The sequence below is a fragment of the Oryzias melastigma genome, linkage group LG24 (assembly GCF_002922805.2).
Source record: "Oryzias melastigma strain HK-1 linkage group LG24, ASM292280v2, whole genome shotgun sequence".
Taxonomy (NCBI): domain Eukaryota; kingdom Metazoa; phylum Chordata; class Actinopteri; order Beloniformes; family Adrianichthyidae; genus Oryzias; species Oryzias melastigma.
The window spans coordinates 28,837-42,495 of record NC_050535.1 but is presented as its reverse complement, the minus strand read 5'-3'; the positions used below and the strand labels follow the sequence as shown (position 1 = coordinate 42,495).

Genomic DNA, 13,659 nt, shown 5'->3' with positions numbered 1-13,659 from the left:
TTCACCGACAGTTTTCTGAACTTTTTTACCGGTTCCATCCGTTAATCCCAGGAATTTGCAAATTACAATCCAGTTCTGCACTTTATCCAGCCAACAGGTACGGCCATGGAGACCCCGCCCCCTGAGCCCCAAACCCCGCCTCTTTACTGGAAACGTTCACCGACGGATCAGAACGCCGCGCTGCTCTTCTTCAGGTGATCCCCCCATCCTCTGCTCAGAACATTCCTGCAGCCCCCTCACCTGGCCACCTGCCGTTTAGCCCCGCCCCTCTGTGAAACTGTTCCTTCAGTCTGTCATGTGTGATGGCGTCGCAGTATCCTCGCAACGCCGGAACCGTTGCCTTATGGGAAACCAGTCACCACTTCCTGTGTGTGTGTTGGAGGGTCTGATCCACAGACCAAGGCTCCACTTTCTCCCTTGTACAAATGAATATAAATATCTATATGAGTCTATAGAATCTCTATGATCCGCTGAACCGGCCGTCCGGTTCTGAGTCCGGTTCTGTGTTGGACTCTCCTGTAAAGTTTGTTTTCGAAGCGCCATCGGAGCAGCTAGAACGCCACAACCTTCACCTGGGAGAACAGGATGTTTGCTTTGACTCCTCCCCCCCCGGCCCGTTCAGGTGTGAACCGTCACTTCCCGCCTTCGCTCTGGGAAGTCGTAGACAATCAGTGTCCGGCCCGGTCCGGTCTCCGCGGGGGGGCAGGCTGACCGCTCTGTTGATGCGTTTGTGGCTGCTGGCGTCTACACCTCGTCTCTCGGACACTCTGAACACAGGACACCTCGTGCGTTTGATCCCTCTGCTTCGGTTCAAGGTGCGGACGCCCGCCTTGAGGAAATGATGCTTTGACTAACAAACCTATAACATCTATGAATGTGGGAATGCAACACATTGCAATAAAAGCACCATTTGAAACGCAGACTGGTTTGTGTCCGATGTTTGAGTCCAGGCTGCCTCCAGGAGACGCTGCCGCACAGCCATCCTCACTGAGAACAGACACAGGTTTCCCTGTCAGGTGATGTGGTTGTGGTAGAACATCCTTTAGATCAGCGGGTCAGAACATGGCCTGAACTTCATTATTAAAGACAGAAGGTTCAAATCCCCGACGGTTCTTTCTGAGCGTCTGGTTCTGTAGGAGGATTTCACAAACTTCTGTGGTGAATCTACAATCAAGCTCAGTCCAGGTGTTTCTGTGACAAGAATCCAAACCTTAGTGCTTCATCTCAGGCTCTAGAAGCCTCAGGAAATCATCTCCAGGACCTCCTCTAGGTCCAGACCCGGATGGTTTGGACCTAGAGGAGGTCCTTTGGACCAGCGTCCTGTTGGACAGCAATCAGACATTGATCAAGGACTGAAGTTCAGCCCAAAAAACAACCTGAAAGCATCTGGAACTGTTTTAGGGACATAAACGCATCAACTGGATCTGATCAACAGAAGTGAGACGGGTTCTAGAGTGTCAGAACCTCTAAAACCAGATGGGGACCGCCGTCATTCTTAGGTAAGCAGCAGGGAGGATCCAGACGTTCCTGTCTCGGTTTTAAGCTCTGAACCCTTTCTTCACCAAACGGACCTTTGCTTATTGTGGTTCCATGTGAACCGGGTCGGTCCACAGAACTTCTTTCTAGAATGCGTCAGGCTCTATGTTTGTGAACTTCAAAGGTTGAATGTTGTGGTGAGGACGTAGAAGAGGTTTTTCTGATGACAAATGAACAGTAGCAGTGCAGCATGACTCCAGAGTCTGCAGGTCTCTCCGGAGGATCCTGCAGTCAAACCCGGGTTTGGACTTGTTTTTCCCACAATCCTGCAGCTGCTCTGTCTGATCTTGATTTTCCAGATCTTGCTTTAACTTCCACTGTTCCTGTTGACTGACATTTCTTAATGACATTCTGAATAGACGCTGGAATCTGAAAACGCTTTGCTCTCTTCTTACAGACTTCTGCTTTTTCAGCTTTCTAGACAACTGCTGGAAGAACCCATGATGCTGATTGGTGGAGCAAGGTCACATGACTCAGATTATGTCAAATCTTTGCAAATGATGATTGTGAACAATCTGACACTGTCAGGTCTCAGCTTTTCCAAAGGGGGCGGGGCATGCTGTCCACTCCACATGATGCCCACCATTATTGTGTTTTCTGTTAGGAGTAAATGATGGAAATAAAGACTTGACATTTACAGGATTCTGTAAATCTTTCTTGGCTTCTTTATGCATAATAATAGAGCATTTTACCTGGGGGGCCCAAACCTTCCAACCCCACCGTAGTCCTCACAAAAACAGTTACTTAAGAAGCACCAAAAGTTTTAAAAATACTGGGATTTCATCTTGATTTACAGCAGGAATACGTATTTATATAATATTTATTAGCACAGTAACAAAACAAGAATAAAGTGTTTATAACAACACGGACAAAGTGATGCTTTAGAAATGATTAAGTCGTGCTTCATAGTGTGTAGTTATATAAGGGTGGAGCTCGGATTAAAAAGTAAAGAGCTCGAGTCCATCAGAAGCTCCGCCTCCTTCGTCCTTGAACAGTCTGTCACGCGTCTGCAGGTCTGGTTCTCGGTCTCAAGATTCTTTGAACCCTCAGATGAAAACCAAAGTTTCTGAAGTTGGTTTTTCCCAGCAAACATTTCGATGTGGGCCCCAGGTGGGTTTGTCCACGGGTTCCGTGGTGGCCCCACCTGTGTTTGCCCATGCTGGGTTGAGTGGGGACTCAGTAGTCTGGATCACTGGACAGCAGAGCTTGCTAACTCGTCCAACCGGGCAGCTGGTTAGCGTAGGGACCCAGACCACTGAGTCCCCATCTAAGCTAGTGTGGACAAACCCACCTGAGGGCCACCAATTCAGCCCAAAGGTAAACTAAATGGGGCCCACATTGAAATGTTCACTGGGAAGAAAGCAGAAAGAGTAAAAACTGAAGAACCCAAAGTTCTACTCCAGCAGCTCCTACTCAGACTCTAGATCTTCGTCTGAGCGATGATCCCGTCTGACTTTTCCTCCAGGGCTTCTTTGTGGTTGTCGTAGGCCCCCTCCTCGACGGGTTCTGTGGGGTTCTTGTGCTCGTAGTACTCCACCACTGGGTACGTGATGACGGTCAGAACCAGAACAGCCAGCAGGATGTAGAGCTTATATTCCAGGCACAGAAAGGTGCTGTAGGCGAAGGCGATGACGAAGCCCAGCGACTCCCACATGCGGTAGTTGGCGAAGGCCGCCTCCTTCTCCCTTGGGAAGAGGACGCCGTACAGAGCTGCGGGGAAGAGCAGAGAAGCGTCACGTCATCCGCTGACGACGATCGCTGGTTCTGCAGTTTTCTTACAGTTGGTCTGGGTTTGCCAGATGGCGTCTGCCATCCCCCACAGGGCAGGAAACACGAAGAAGACGGGCAGCTGGTCCGGGTCCGGCCTCCACAACAACAGGGCGATGATGCAGGACAAGTTCGCCAAGGCGGCTGGACACCACAGAACCTCATCAGCACCAAACCAACGTTCACGGTGGTACAGTCTGAAGGGAAACGTTACCCAGTAGGAAGAGCGGCGCCCTGCCGGTGTACCGCGATATCCTCCCAAACAGGAAGGAGAACAGCGAGTTGGAAGCTCCAAAGCACATCATCACAAAGCCCACGAAGTGGATTCCCAAAGCGCAGGTCACGTAGTTCTGCAGAGACCAGACAGATCCGTGATGGCCTGAGGGCAGAGCTGATGCTGCTCCGCTCTGGCACAGGATCTCACCTTGGTGTACTCCCCCGACAGGAAGCTCTGCTCGAAGCCGCTGTACATGGTCAGCGGGATGAGCGTCAGCAGCCGCCAGTCCTTCAGCAGCCGGAATGTGGCCAAGAACGTGTGCCAGAACGGCTCCCGGTTCTCCCGGAACTGGCTGGTCTGCTCCTGGTCGATGTTGTCCAGAAAGACGGCGATGATGATCATGGCCAGCACCCCCACACCTGCAGCCCACAAACCAGCAGGTTCAACCCAGACCAGAATCCCTGTGGAACCCAGCACCCTCACCCAACTCACCGATGTAACACCCCACCAGCGTCCACACCAGCCTCTGAGCTGGCCGGGTGGTGGTGCTGTTCACGGAGATGTCCAGGCCGCAGTCCGCCGCGCCGCAGGATGCTAACGCCTCTTCTGGGATGTCGGCTGTGACAAGACAATACGCAAAAGAGGTTCAGGACACGTAAAACAAATCAGACTCCGATTAGGTAGAGTCCGTAAAGATACAAGGATCAGGGCGACAGCCTGGTGGGCCGTCTCCCATGATCCTCCATGACTGATTCAACTACAGTTCAGTGGAGGACTGATGTAGACGACCTCCGAGGAAGTTTGTAAGCTGTGACAGAAGACTGGACCTCCATGGAACCGTCTTCAGGACATGGTCTGTGACGACAGTCTCTTTTGGAGATGATGGAGTCCAGGAACAGGAAGATTTCTGCTGCCTAGAGGAGGATGTTGCTGAGCAGGTCCAACTTCCTGTCTGGATCCAGACTCATCTCTATCACAGATCAGACCAGCATCCTCCTGGAGTCATGTGGTCATTTCAGGATTTGGACGCTCGGTTCTTCATAGCCCTTGTGCTATCCTCCTAGGCATGTTTACATTAAAAGTGCGGTCATCTGGACCCACAAGACAGTGCATACCACTTTTTTTTTTTAAGGATTTTTGGTCTTCACTGGTGTCTGTGACAGACACAACATCCTGTCCACTTTTGTCATGGGAGGGATCACATATCACTGTAAAGGTCGGGTCATCTGGACCTCATAAGATAGCACAAGGGTTAAGGGCAGTCCATCCATCTTCTTTCGCTCATGCGGACCGGGTCGTGGGGGCAGCATTCTAAGCAAAGATGCCCAGACTTCCCTGTCTTCCTCCTGCTCCTCTGGGGGGACCCCAAGACGTTCCTAGACCAGCCGAGAGACATAGTCTCTCCAGCGTGTCCTGGGTCTTCCCCGGGGCCTCCACCCAGTGGGACATGCCCGGAACACCTCTCGAGAGAGGAGTCCAGGAGGCATCAGGACCAGATGTCCGATCCACCTCAACTGGCTCCTCTGGATGCGGAGGAGCAGCGGCTCTACTCTCTCTGGGTGACCGAGCTCCTCCCCCTATCTCTAAGGGAGCGTCCAGCCACCCTCCAGAGAAAACTATTTTAGCCGCTTGTGGTCGGGATCTCATTCTTTCGGTCACGACCCAGAGCTCATGACCATAGGTGAGTACTGGAACGAAGATCGACCGGTAGATTAAGAGCTTTTCTTTCTGGCTCAGCTCTCTTTTCACCACAACAGACCGGTACAGCGACGGCATGACAGCAGACGCCGCTCCAATCTGCCTGTCGATCTCACACTCCAATTTTCCCTCACTCGACAAACGTGTCGAGAAGGGCAATCTTCCGAGGGAAAGGAGTAGTGGGCGGAGAATACATCCCTGAGATCCTCCAAGGCTGATGAAGGAGGTCCTGGAGCACCGTTCAAGCCCACAGACGAACAGAGAAGTACTAGGAGGAACAGTGGGGCGTTCAAGCTCCACGCAGGACGAAGGAGTTCATAAACAAATTTTGTAATGATGGTCCAAGTATCCACGGAATCTGAAGACCGGACTGAGTGACGTCTTCCGTAGAAAATGGTTAATTCTGGGTCCAACTAAAGTAAGTCAATCCAGTCACCATTTTTTATTCCCGCGAAGTTGGAACTGGGGGACTTCAGGAAGCAGCGATTGATCAGATTTGGTCTGAGTTATCGTGTCTATGGCAACCACTCTTACCAATCAGGAGAGAGCTTGTTGGAATGCCACGCCCCTACCACTTGAAAGCGTGTTAAATCTGTCAGGAGTCAGAGCTCTGTCTCCCCCTCTGGTCACTGGTGGGAACTGTCTCCAGACTACTAAGCTCACTACACCGACAGCAGCCCCAGTGGACACTCCCCAGATGTCACTCAGCTGACTCCCAGCTGACAGTCACCCACCTATTACTTAAGCAGTGCACTGTGAGAAGTATTGTCTGTGCCATCTAGACTGCATTACTGAGCGTTTCTATCTGAACCGGATCTTCTGTTTCCGATCTGCTTCATCTGATTACCTGCTGCCTGTCCTGGCCCTCACCTGGACTCTGACATCTCTACTCTCTTCTTGGATGATCTCATGCTTGGATTGACCTCTGCCTGTCTGACCCTGATTTAGCTTTGTGGACTTTTAGCGGTGCTTCACTCCTGTCTGAACTAATGAACCTCCTGCACATGGAACCAGCCGTCTGCCTGTTCGTGACAAACTGTCAATCAAATGTTTGGAGTGTTGGATGTGAGGGCCAGGAGGCTCCGCCTACTTTTACTGAGGGATCTGATTGGTCATTTCAGTCATCAAGAAGATGCTAAAAAGGTAACAAGCAGAATGGTGGTGAAACGACCAGAAACGTTTCGTCCTGCAACACATTTTACCACATTAAGCCACGGTGGTGGTGGTATGATGATGTGGAGCTGGTTTCCTGCTTTAAGGTGATACATCATACTGGTTGAGTTTGACCTCTGAGGAGTTACAAACATCATTAAAACAGACGTGAACTTCTCGCCGACTGAAACCAGAAACATTATGACCAGAACTTAGAAGATCATTCAAAGTCATTAAAACATTTCCTGATCCTCAATCTGACAAGTTTACAGCCTTTCTGAGCAATTCTAGAAATATATAATAATATAAAAATGCTTTTTGACTTTTTATGGATCATTATGACGATGGAGCCTCTTAAAGCTTGCAGGCGATACAGTCATATTTTCCTCCCAGAGACGATGACTGTCCTCATAAAATCTGATAAGAAGGCAGTAAACCCGCAGTATGACTCCGCCCACACCCTCAGCCATAAAAGCTGGGTTCTGGTAGCACTTCCTGTTTTATTCTCTGTACAGAGAAAAGCACTTCCTGCTGTGAGTCGTGACACACCTGTGTCAGATTGTTTTGGACCTTCAGCAATCAGAACAGGAAGTGGCCTGGTTCTGGTGACCTTCAGCACCCAGAACCCTTCCTGGTCACTTCCTGTTGACCGTCATTAACCAGCATCCACACATCTGTCGTGTGCTCACCGATGGCCGTGTCCTGTCCGAAGATGAGGGATGACATGAGGTTTCCCCACACGGCGGACGACTGGAAGATGAAGAAGAAGATCCCGAAGTAGTGGTTGATGACGTCAGAGCCCTTCTTGCCGTCCCTCGCCGCCTGGATGTTTCCAGAGATGGTCAGGTAGGTGCATTTTGCCGACCACAGAGGGGAGCCACCCAAACCCAGGATGAACGAGGTGGGGATGAGGGTGTACCTGCAGAGAGGGTCATGTGACGTCACCAACGGCTCAGACGGGAAAGGCGGTGCCATCTGATGTCAGAGTCTGTTTTTGGGTAAAGGTCATAGGGGCGGTACCATCCAGGATAGAGGTTTCCGACAGAGTAGGACACGTAGCACGCCATGCCGACCACGATGGTCCACTTGCAGCCCAGGTTCTTGATCATGATGGGGGGCAGGAACATGGAGGAGATGATGATGGAGGCGTAGATGACGCTCAGCGAAGCCACGCCCATTCCCTCCTCTGCATTCAGGCTGCTCTGCTCAGGAGAGACGAAGGAGTTCAGAACAGGGATGTCAAGAAACATGAAGAGTTTTATCGACAGTTCTAGCAAATGTAGTTCCGAATCCTCTGCTGCTTCTGTAGAGTTTAACGAGGAAAACATCTCGTTTTTATTCAAATTTATTCGTTTTCTTCTCCAAAAGAAGGTTTTACTTAAAACCAGTCAGCTTCAAACTGTCCCAAAAAGGTTTCTCAGCTTTGATTTAAAGGTGTTTATTTCATTTCATTTTTTTCAGGTAAAAGAATATAGACAGTAAAGTTTGATTCATGGGCATAAAAAAGAGAACCTTTCTGCCTCCATTTGAATATCAGCTGCAGCCAGAATCTATCAAAATCCAAACATTTGAAGCAACTCTAGTGGACTGGAGAGGAATTTCACACCAAATGTCTCATCTTTTTGCTCCAAAGCCGGAAAACGATACCTAAAATGTAAGAAAAATACATTTCTATGCAGACGATGAGCTGGATTTTCTCAACATTATTCTAATGTCCTCCACTTCTCCTCCAGGGGGCGCTTCGATGTGGGTAACGACTCTTTTATTCAACATTTTTGGCTTTAATTCACTAAAATAATGTATTTCCTGGAGATAACTTCAAAGTGGTTGCCATGGTGATGTTAGGAAAAGCTCATTGACTGAACGTGAAATCAGATTTTTATGGAGTTTTGAGATATTTATGAGTTTAATTAATTTAAATTATAAAATAGATTTCTGATTATTTTTGGAATAAAACAAAAACAGTCACGAGGATTGAAGGTAAAATATCACATTTTGGAGCAAAGTTCTTCAAAAATAAAATGATTTCTTATCTTTGGTGAACATTTAGAAATAATTTCAAAATGAAAGTTCATTTTTTCTTTTAAATCTTTTCGTGATTTTTCTAAAGTGACTGAGGCTCCTGGATTCCTCAATCAGGGTAAATGTTTGGGAATCATTTCAGAATAAAAGTCCTTTTTTTTTTTTTTTTTTTAGTGAATTTGGTTCCCGGATCCTTCCTGTACCTTCAAAATAACACAAATTCCTTATTCTGGGTGAACATTTGGTTCTAATTTCAGAATAAAAGTCTCCTTAAAGTGAACTTGGTTCCGGATCCTCCCTCATGACCCCTCTCACCTGCAGACTCTGCAGACCCCCGTAAGCCGTGAAGAGCGACAGGAACCCGATGGACACCACCAGGACATTCTTGAAGTTGCGGCTGATCATGGTTCCTGAGGAGACGGAGTCGTGAGGAGTCAGGAGGAGAAGAGCGTCACCCCAGAGCAGCTCTGGCGTCCAGGAGTAACTGAGGTGGTTCTGATAAAGCTGCAGACAGGTCAGAAGTCCAAAGCCCAGCAGGGTCCGTGTTCCAGCTTATCTGTGTGCTATCAGGCCGTAAACCTCTTCCTTTCCTCCTTCCTTTACGGGCGTTCTCTCCTCCTCATCCTCATTCGGCTGAAGGAGCGGAGCAAAGGTTCCCGCTCTGCGTCTTTATGACCTTCTGTGGTTTACTGCGGGACGGCTGCTGTTGTTATGAAGGAACCAACAGTTTGTAAATCTGGATCTTATCACGCGGAGCTCATTAGTTCCCATTAGCATCCAGTAAACTGCAGTTTATTTAAGCCATCAGTCTGATCCAGTTTGATCAGGTTTCAAACGCCTGTTTTAGGATATCTTTACACTATTTAAGGTTCTTTTAATTTAATGTTGCACCGTTATACACCCTTTGCTTCACATTTAGATTTTTTAGAAGTTCACTCAAGTCCTCTCATTCCATAACTGATGAAAACTGATGATCAACTTCAGTTTCCATAAACATAAAAAAATAGAAATAAAAAAGCATTTTGTTTTAAAGTAACTGATACAAAAGGGTTTGATTTACAGCTACAGGAAACCATCCTCACCTGTGACCCGTTTACCTGTAACCACTGTGTCCACTAAAGGTCTGGGAGTTTCTGGACTCTCTACAGAACCTTCATCCTTCATCCAGGGCTGCACTGACATGTCTGGATCCTGAGTCATCGGAGCTCTCCAAAGATCTACGGGAAAAGGTAACTGACCAGAACAAAACAGGAAAGAAGACATCCAAGGATCAGTGATCAGGAAGTGAGGAGTTGTGTTGAGTCAAACCACAGTCACAAACACTTCAGTCAGAAAAACCAGGAGAGATTCAAAGAAAGTGAAACGTGGAGCCAGCTAACAAACATTCTGACGTTTGTTACATTTGAAATAACATTTTGAGTTGATGGTTTACCCGTCTCAAATATTTAATTTGATTAAAACTGATGATTTTAAATGTAACAAATGACAAAGCTTTTGTTAATTGATCCAATGTTTCACTTTTCCAGCTTCAGCTGTGATCCAGGACTCTGAAAAACTCAACCTTTCTAGATGTTTAATGAAGACACCTGGAGAAGAATGAGCTGCATGGTCGAGTCACCAGAAGAGAGACTTTCTGTCCACAAAATAATGTCCAACAGCTCAGACCTCCAAACATCTGGACCAAAGTCATTTCAGAGATGAGACCAAGATGGAACTCAAACTCTGCATGTGGAGAGAATTCAAAGAACTCTATTCCTGCTGTGAAACACGGAGGCGGTCGCTGATGGTTTGGGATGTGTGAGCCACAGACTCAGGAAACCAGATGAATGTGAGAAAACTCTTCAGCTCTGAGGCACGACAACAATCCAGAACAAAGAATGAGCAGAAGGTTCTGGACCGGTTCAGTCTCCTGACCTCAGTATTACTGAGCCGCTCCGAGAGGTCTCAGATGAAACGGACCATCAGAGAACACGAAGAAGCTCGTCCATAACGACCAGAAGAGACTTCAGGGTGTGACTGATGCAGAAGAAGAAATATGAGGAATGGAGGAAGGAGACGTAAACTTTAGAACATCTGGAAGTTTCTACTCGCATTGGGATCTAAAAACACATAACACTGTTTACCAACAAACATCTCCATCCAAGCACTAACATGAGTGGAGAAAAAGTGTTTGTGTTTTCATTCATGCATCTGGTAAACAGACCAGGACTCATCATTTCTTCCAGGGTTTGTAAACGTATTAAAACAACTGCAGAAAGAAACAGTAAAAACCATCGATGAGTCTCAGTTTCACACAAACATGTTTTCCTGTAAATTCTGAACCTCAAAAAAGAAAAACAGCAGTCAGGTGGTGTTGGTTCCAAACCAGATGTCTCCAGAAGACGACTTCCTGCTGGACACGTGGACGCCGTAGCGGCGTTCACGTGTCCAGCTGCTTAGCTAGTGAATATAAAACCATTTCATATAAAATCAATTCGAACGTCCTGCAGAAATAAAATCTTTTTACAAGAAGAAAGCTGAAGCACTTCACAACATCATAAAGTATGTGCACTGCTGCAGACGCTGCAGACACTGCTCTGCTGCAGACGCTGCTCTGCCGCAGACGCTGCACTGCTGCAGACGCTGCAGATGCTGAAGACGCTGCAGACGCTGCTCTGCTGCAGACGCTGCAGACGCTACAGACGCTGCAGATGCTGAAGACGCTGCAGACACTGCTCTGCTGCAGACGCTGCAGATGCTGAAGACGCTGCAGACACTGCTCTGCTGCAGACGCTGCTCTGCTGCAGACGCTGCAGACGCTACAGACGCTGCAGACGCTGCTCTGCTGCAGCCGCTGCAGATGCTGAAGACGCTGCAGACACTGCTCTGCTGCAGACGCTGCAGACGCTGCACTGCTGCAGACGCTGCAGATGCTGCAGACGCTGCAGACGCTGCTCTTCTGCAGACGCTGCTCTGCTGCAGACGCTGCAGACACTGCTCTGCTGCAGACGCTGCTCTGCTGCAGACGCTGCAGATGCTGCAGACGCTGCAGACGCTGCTCTGCTGCAGACGCTGCAGACGCTGCACTGCTGCAGACGCTGCAGATGCTGCAGACGCTGCAGACGCTGCTCTGCTGCAGACGCTGCAGACGCTGCAGACGCTGCTCTGCTGCAGACGCTGCAGATCCTGCAGATCCACCCTAATAAAGGATTTGATCTAAACAGGATCCATTATTCATCTCCACAGAGGAAAACTCTGACTCTCATGGTCAGAAACATCAGAGTGATCCTCACCGTCGACCTTAACCTCTGCTCTCCTCTGACAAGCTCTTCAGGTCAAAGGTTCTGTTGGACTGAAAGAACCTACATCAGAACCGCTGGATCTGACAGACGGAACTAGAAAAACTGAGATATTTGGGACTAAAAATCATCTTTCATGATATTTCTCAGGACGTTTCAACCACAGGAGGAGGGGCGTGGCTGCAGAAGGGGCGTGGCCACAATCTGTATCTGTGTTCCTCTGAGAAAAACTGACTCATGTGAATCGAATGTCTCAAATCTGATAAAAGAGCCTGAAGGAAAGTTTGTTTAAGTAAACAGATTCAAATGTTTTAACAAAGTTTTAGTGACTGAGTTCAAGAGTCAAATATCTGCTGAAGACGCCGGAATGATCCGAGAGTTTCTGTTTGATGTTCTCCAAGAGAAATCTGAAATCCAGAAGGAAGAGGAGCCGTCTGTCCATAGGTGAAGAGTCCTGATCTGAACATTTATGTAAGCTCTCTTCCATATTATCAGATATGGATCTTTATGGATCCACATGTGCAGAGGAGACCTAATGTCCTCACTGAGAGTTTTTAGACGTTTGTGCCAAAGTTAAAGATGAAAACATCAAAGGAACTGAATTCAGTCTTTCAGATGAACCTCCTCTTTCCTGGTTTCTCCAACCTCGGCCTCCTTTCACCATCATCATCATCACTGTTTCTCCCCCAAACATCTCCAGGATCAGATCCTCTGATGGATCCATCCTTATCTCTCCTGATCTCTCCCACAAAGAGCCTCAGATCTCCATCTCTGCTGCCTCAGAGGTTCCTGTCCCACCTCCAGACCTTCATCTTCCTCGCTGTTCTCTGTCTGACTCCTGAACTTTTCCGTCTCATTATCAAGTCTCCTGACTTCCCTCCTCATTCCAGAGAGAACAGCAGGTTCCTTCCTCTCTGATCCGTCCAGCTGGATCTGTTTCATCTGGAAGAAGCTCCTGATCTCCTGAAGTTTGTCCTCCTGAAATCCTCTTTTAGTTTGATCAGTGAGAAACAATCCAGCCGAGAGGAATCTCTGAACGTGAAATAACAACAGATGACAGCATGGACTCCTCAGCTCCCTCACACGGACACACCCACCACTCCCACATTCGGTCTTTGAGCAACAAGTTTCTGTTCCAGCAGAGAAATCCTTAAAAGGTCCAAAGAGACGAAGTTTGAAAAGAGGAGAATTTAACAAACAAACACGGATGATCCTACCCTCTGACTCCCCCCTTCTCCAGCAGATGGTTTAGTCCAGGAGAGTGTTGGTGCTTCCAGATGTTCTCCTTTGGGCTGGGCGGGACTTCAGGAAATCATGTTCTGTTTGGACGAATGGGTCCTGAAGACTGAAAAGCAGGAAATAGATTAAATGTTTGATTGAATGTTCATTATTTGGTCATTCATTGACTGTTATTATTTAAAGTAGTAAAAAAAACTGGACAAACATTCGTGTTGAATTTACTGCATTTACTGGCTTTGAATGACCTGCAGTGTCTCGTTCTGCCACATGGTGGTGCTGTTGGAACATTGATGCTCCTGTCATGTTCAAGGCCTTCAGGTGTTAACTCACCTGCACGTTCTGTTATTGTTCAGGTGTTGACGACTCTATTAGATATGAAGAATAACTTTGATGTTTCATGTTCGTTTCTGAGTTTCTGCTGATGCTGGGTTGCTGGAGCCTATCCCACTACTGTTGGATAAAGTTGGAGTTTACCCTGAAATGTTCACCTGTGTGTTGGAGACAGATCAAATCAAAAGGAGAAAGTTGGGATAACAGTCTGCCTGTTTTTATCATTGGATTGTGTGGAGTTTATTCTGAAGATGTTTTTGTTTAATTCAGTCTTTAAATTAGTCACAGATTACAGAATACAGATTAAATATTACAGATTAAAGATTAAAGATTACAGATTACAGATTACAAATTACAGATTACAGATTAAAGATTACAGATTACAGATTACAGATTACAAATTACAGATTACAGATTAAA

At 47.5% G+C, this 13,659-nt stretch overlaps 1 protein-coding gene and 1 long non-coding RNA gene across 4 annotated transcripts; one reads left to right on the top strand and one right to left on the bottom strand.

The window, feature by feature from the left end:
• Positions 1-2,338: 2,338 nt before the first annotated feature.
• On the bottom strand, positions 2,339-13,005 carry unc93a (unc-93 homolog A). Of its 3 annotated transcripts, XM_036210465.1 has the most exons (10): positions 12,888-13,005; positions 9,475-9,625; positions 8,708-8,802; positions 7,391-7,572; positions 7,060-7,289; positions 4,013-4,138; positions 3,728-3,939; positions 3,518-3,653; positions 3,316-3,447; positions 2,339-3,246 (listed from the first exon to the last, which is right to left on the bottom strand). In XM_036210465.1, exons 2-10 carry the CDS (start codon positions 9,590-9,592, stop codon positions 2,957-2,959), a joined length of 1,521 nt encoding a protein of 506 aa, XP_036066358.1. In that variant the 5' UTR covers positions 9,593-9,625; positions 12,888-13,005; the 3' UTR covers positions 2,339-2,956. The 3 variants fall into 3 exon arrangements, with proteins under 3 accessions (XP_036066358.1, XP_024146557.1, XP_024146559.1); XM_024290789.2 differs by lacking the exon at positions 12,888-13,005 and having other exon boundaries at positions 9,475-9,716; XM_024290791.2 differs by lacking the exon at positions 12,888-13,005 and having other exon boundaries at positions 9,490-9,715.
• LOC118598142 lies at positions 9,512-10,662 on the top strand. Its single transcript, XR_004947244.1, has 2 exons — positions 9,512-9,621; positions 9,919-10,662. It is a non-coding gene; the product is annotated as an uncharacterized LOC118598142 (long non-coding RNA).
• Positions 13,006-13,659: the final 654 nt, after the last annotated feature.

Coding starts and splice junctions, on each gene's coding strand:
- unc93a (XM_024290789.2), bottom strand. CDS start 9,655: ATGTCTTCTTTCCTGTTTTGTTCTGGTCAGTTACCTTTTCCCGTAGAT. Junction 8,803..9,474: donor TACAGGTAAACGGGTCACAG/GTGAGGATGGTT, acceptor CCGTCTCCTCAG/GAACCATGATCAGCCGCAAC. Junction 3,247..3,315: donor CTGGCAAACCCAGACCAACT/GTAAGAAAACTG, acceptor TCTTCCCCGCAG/CTCTGTACGGCGTCCTCTTC.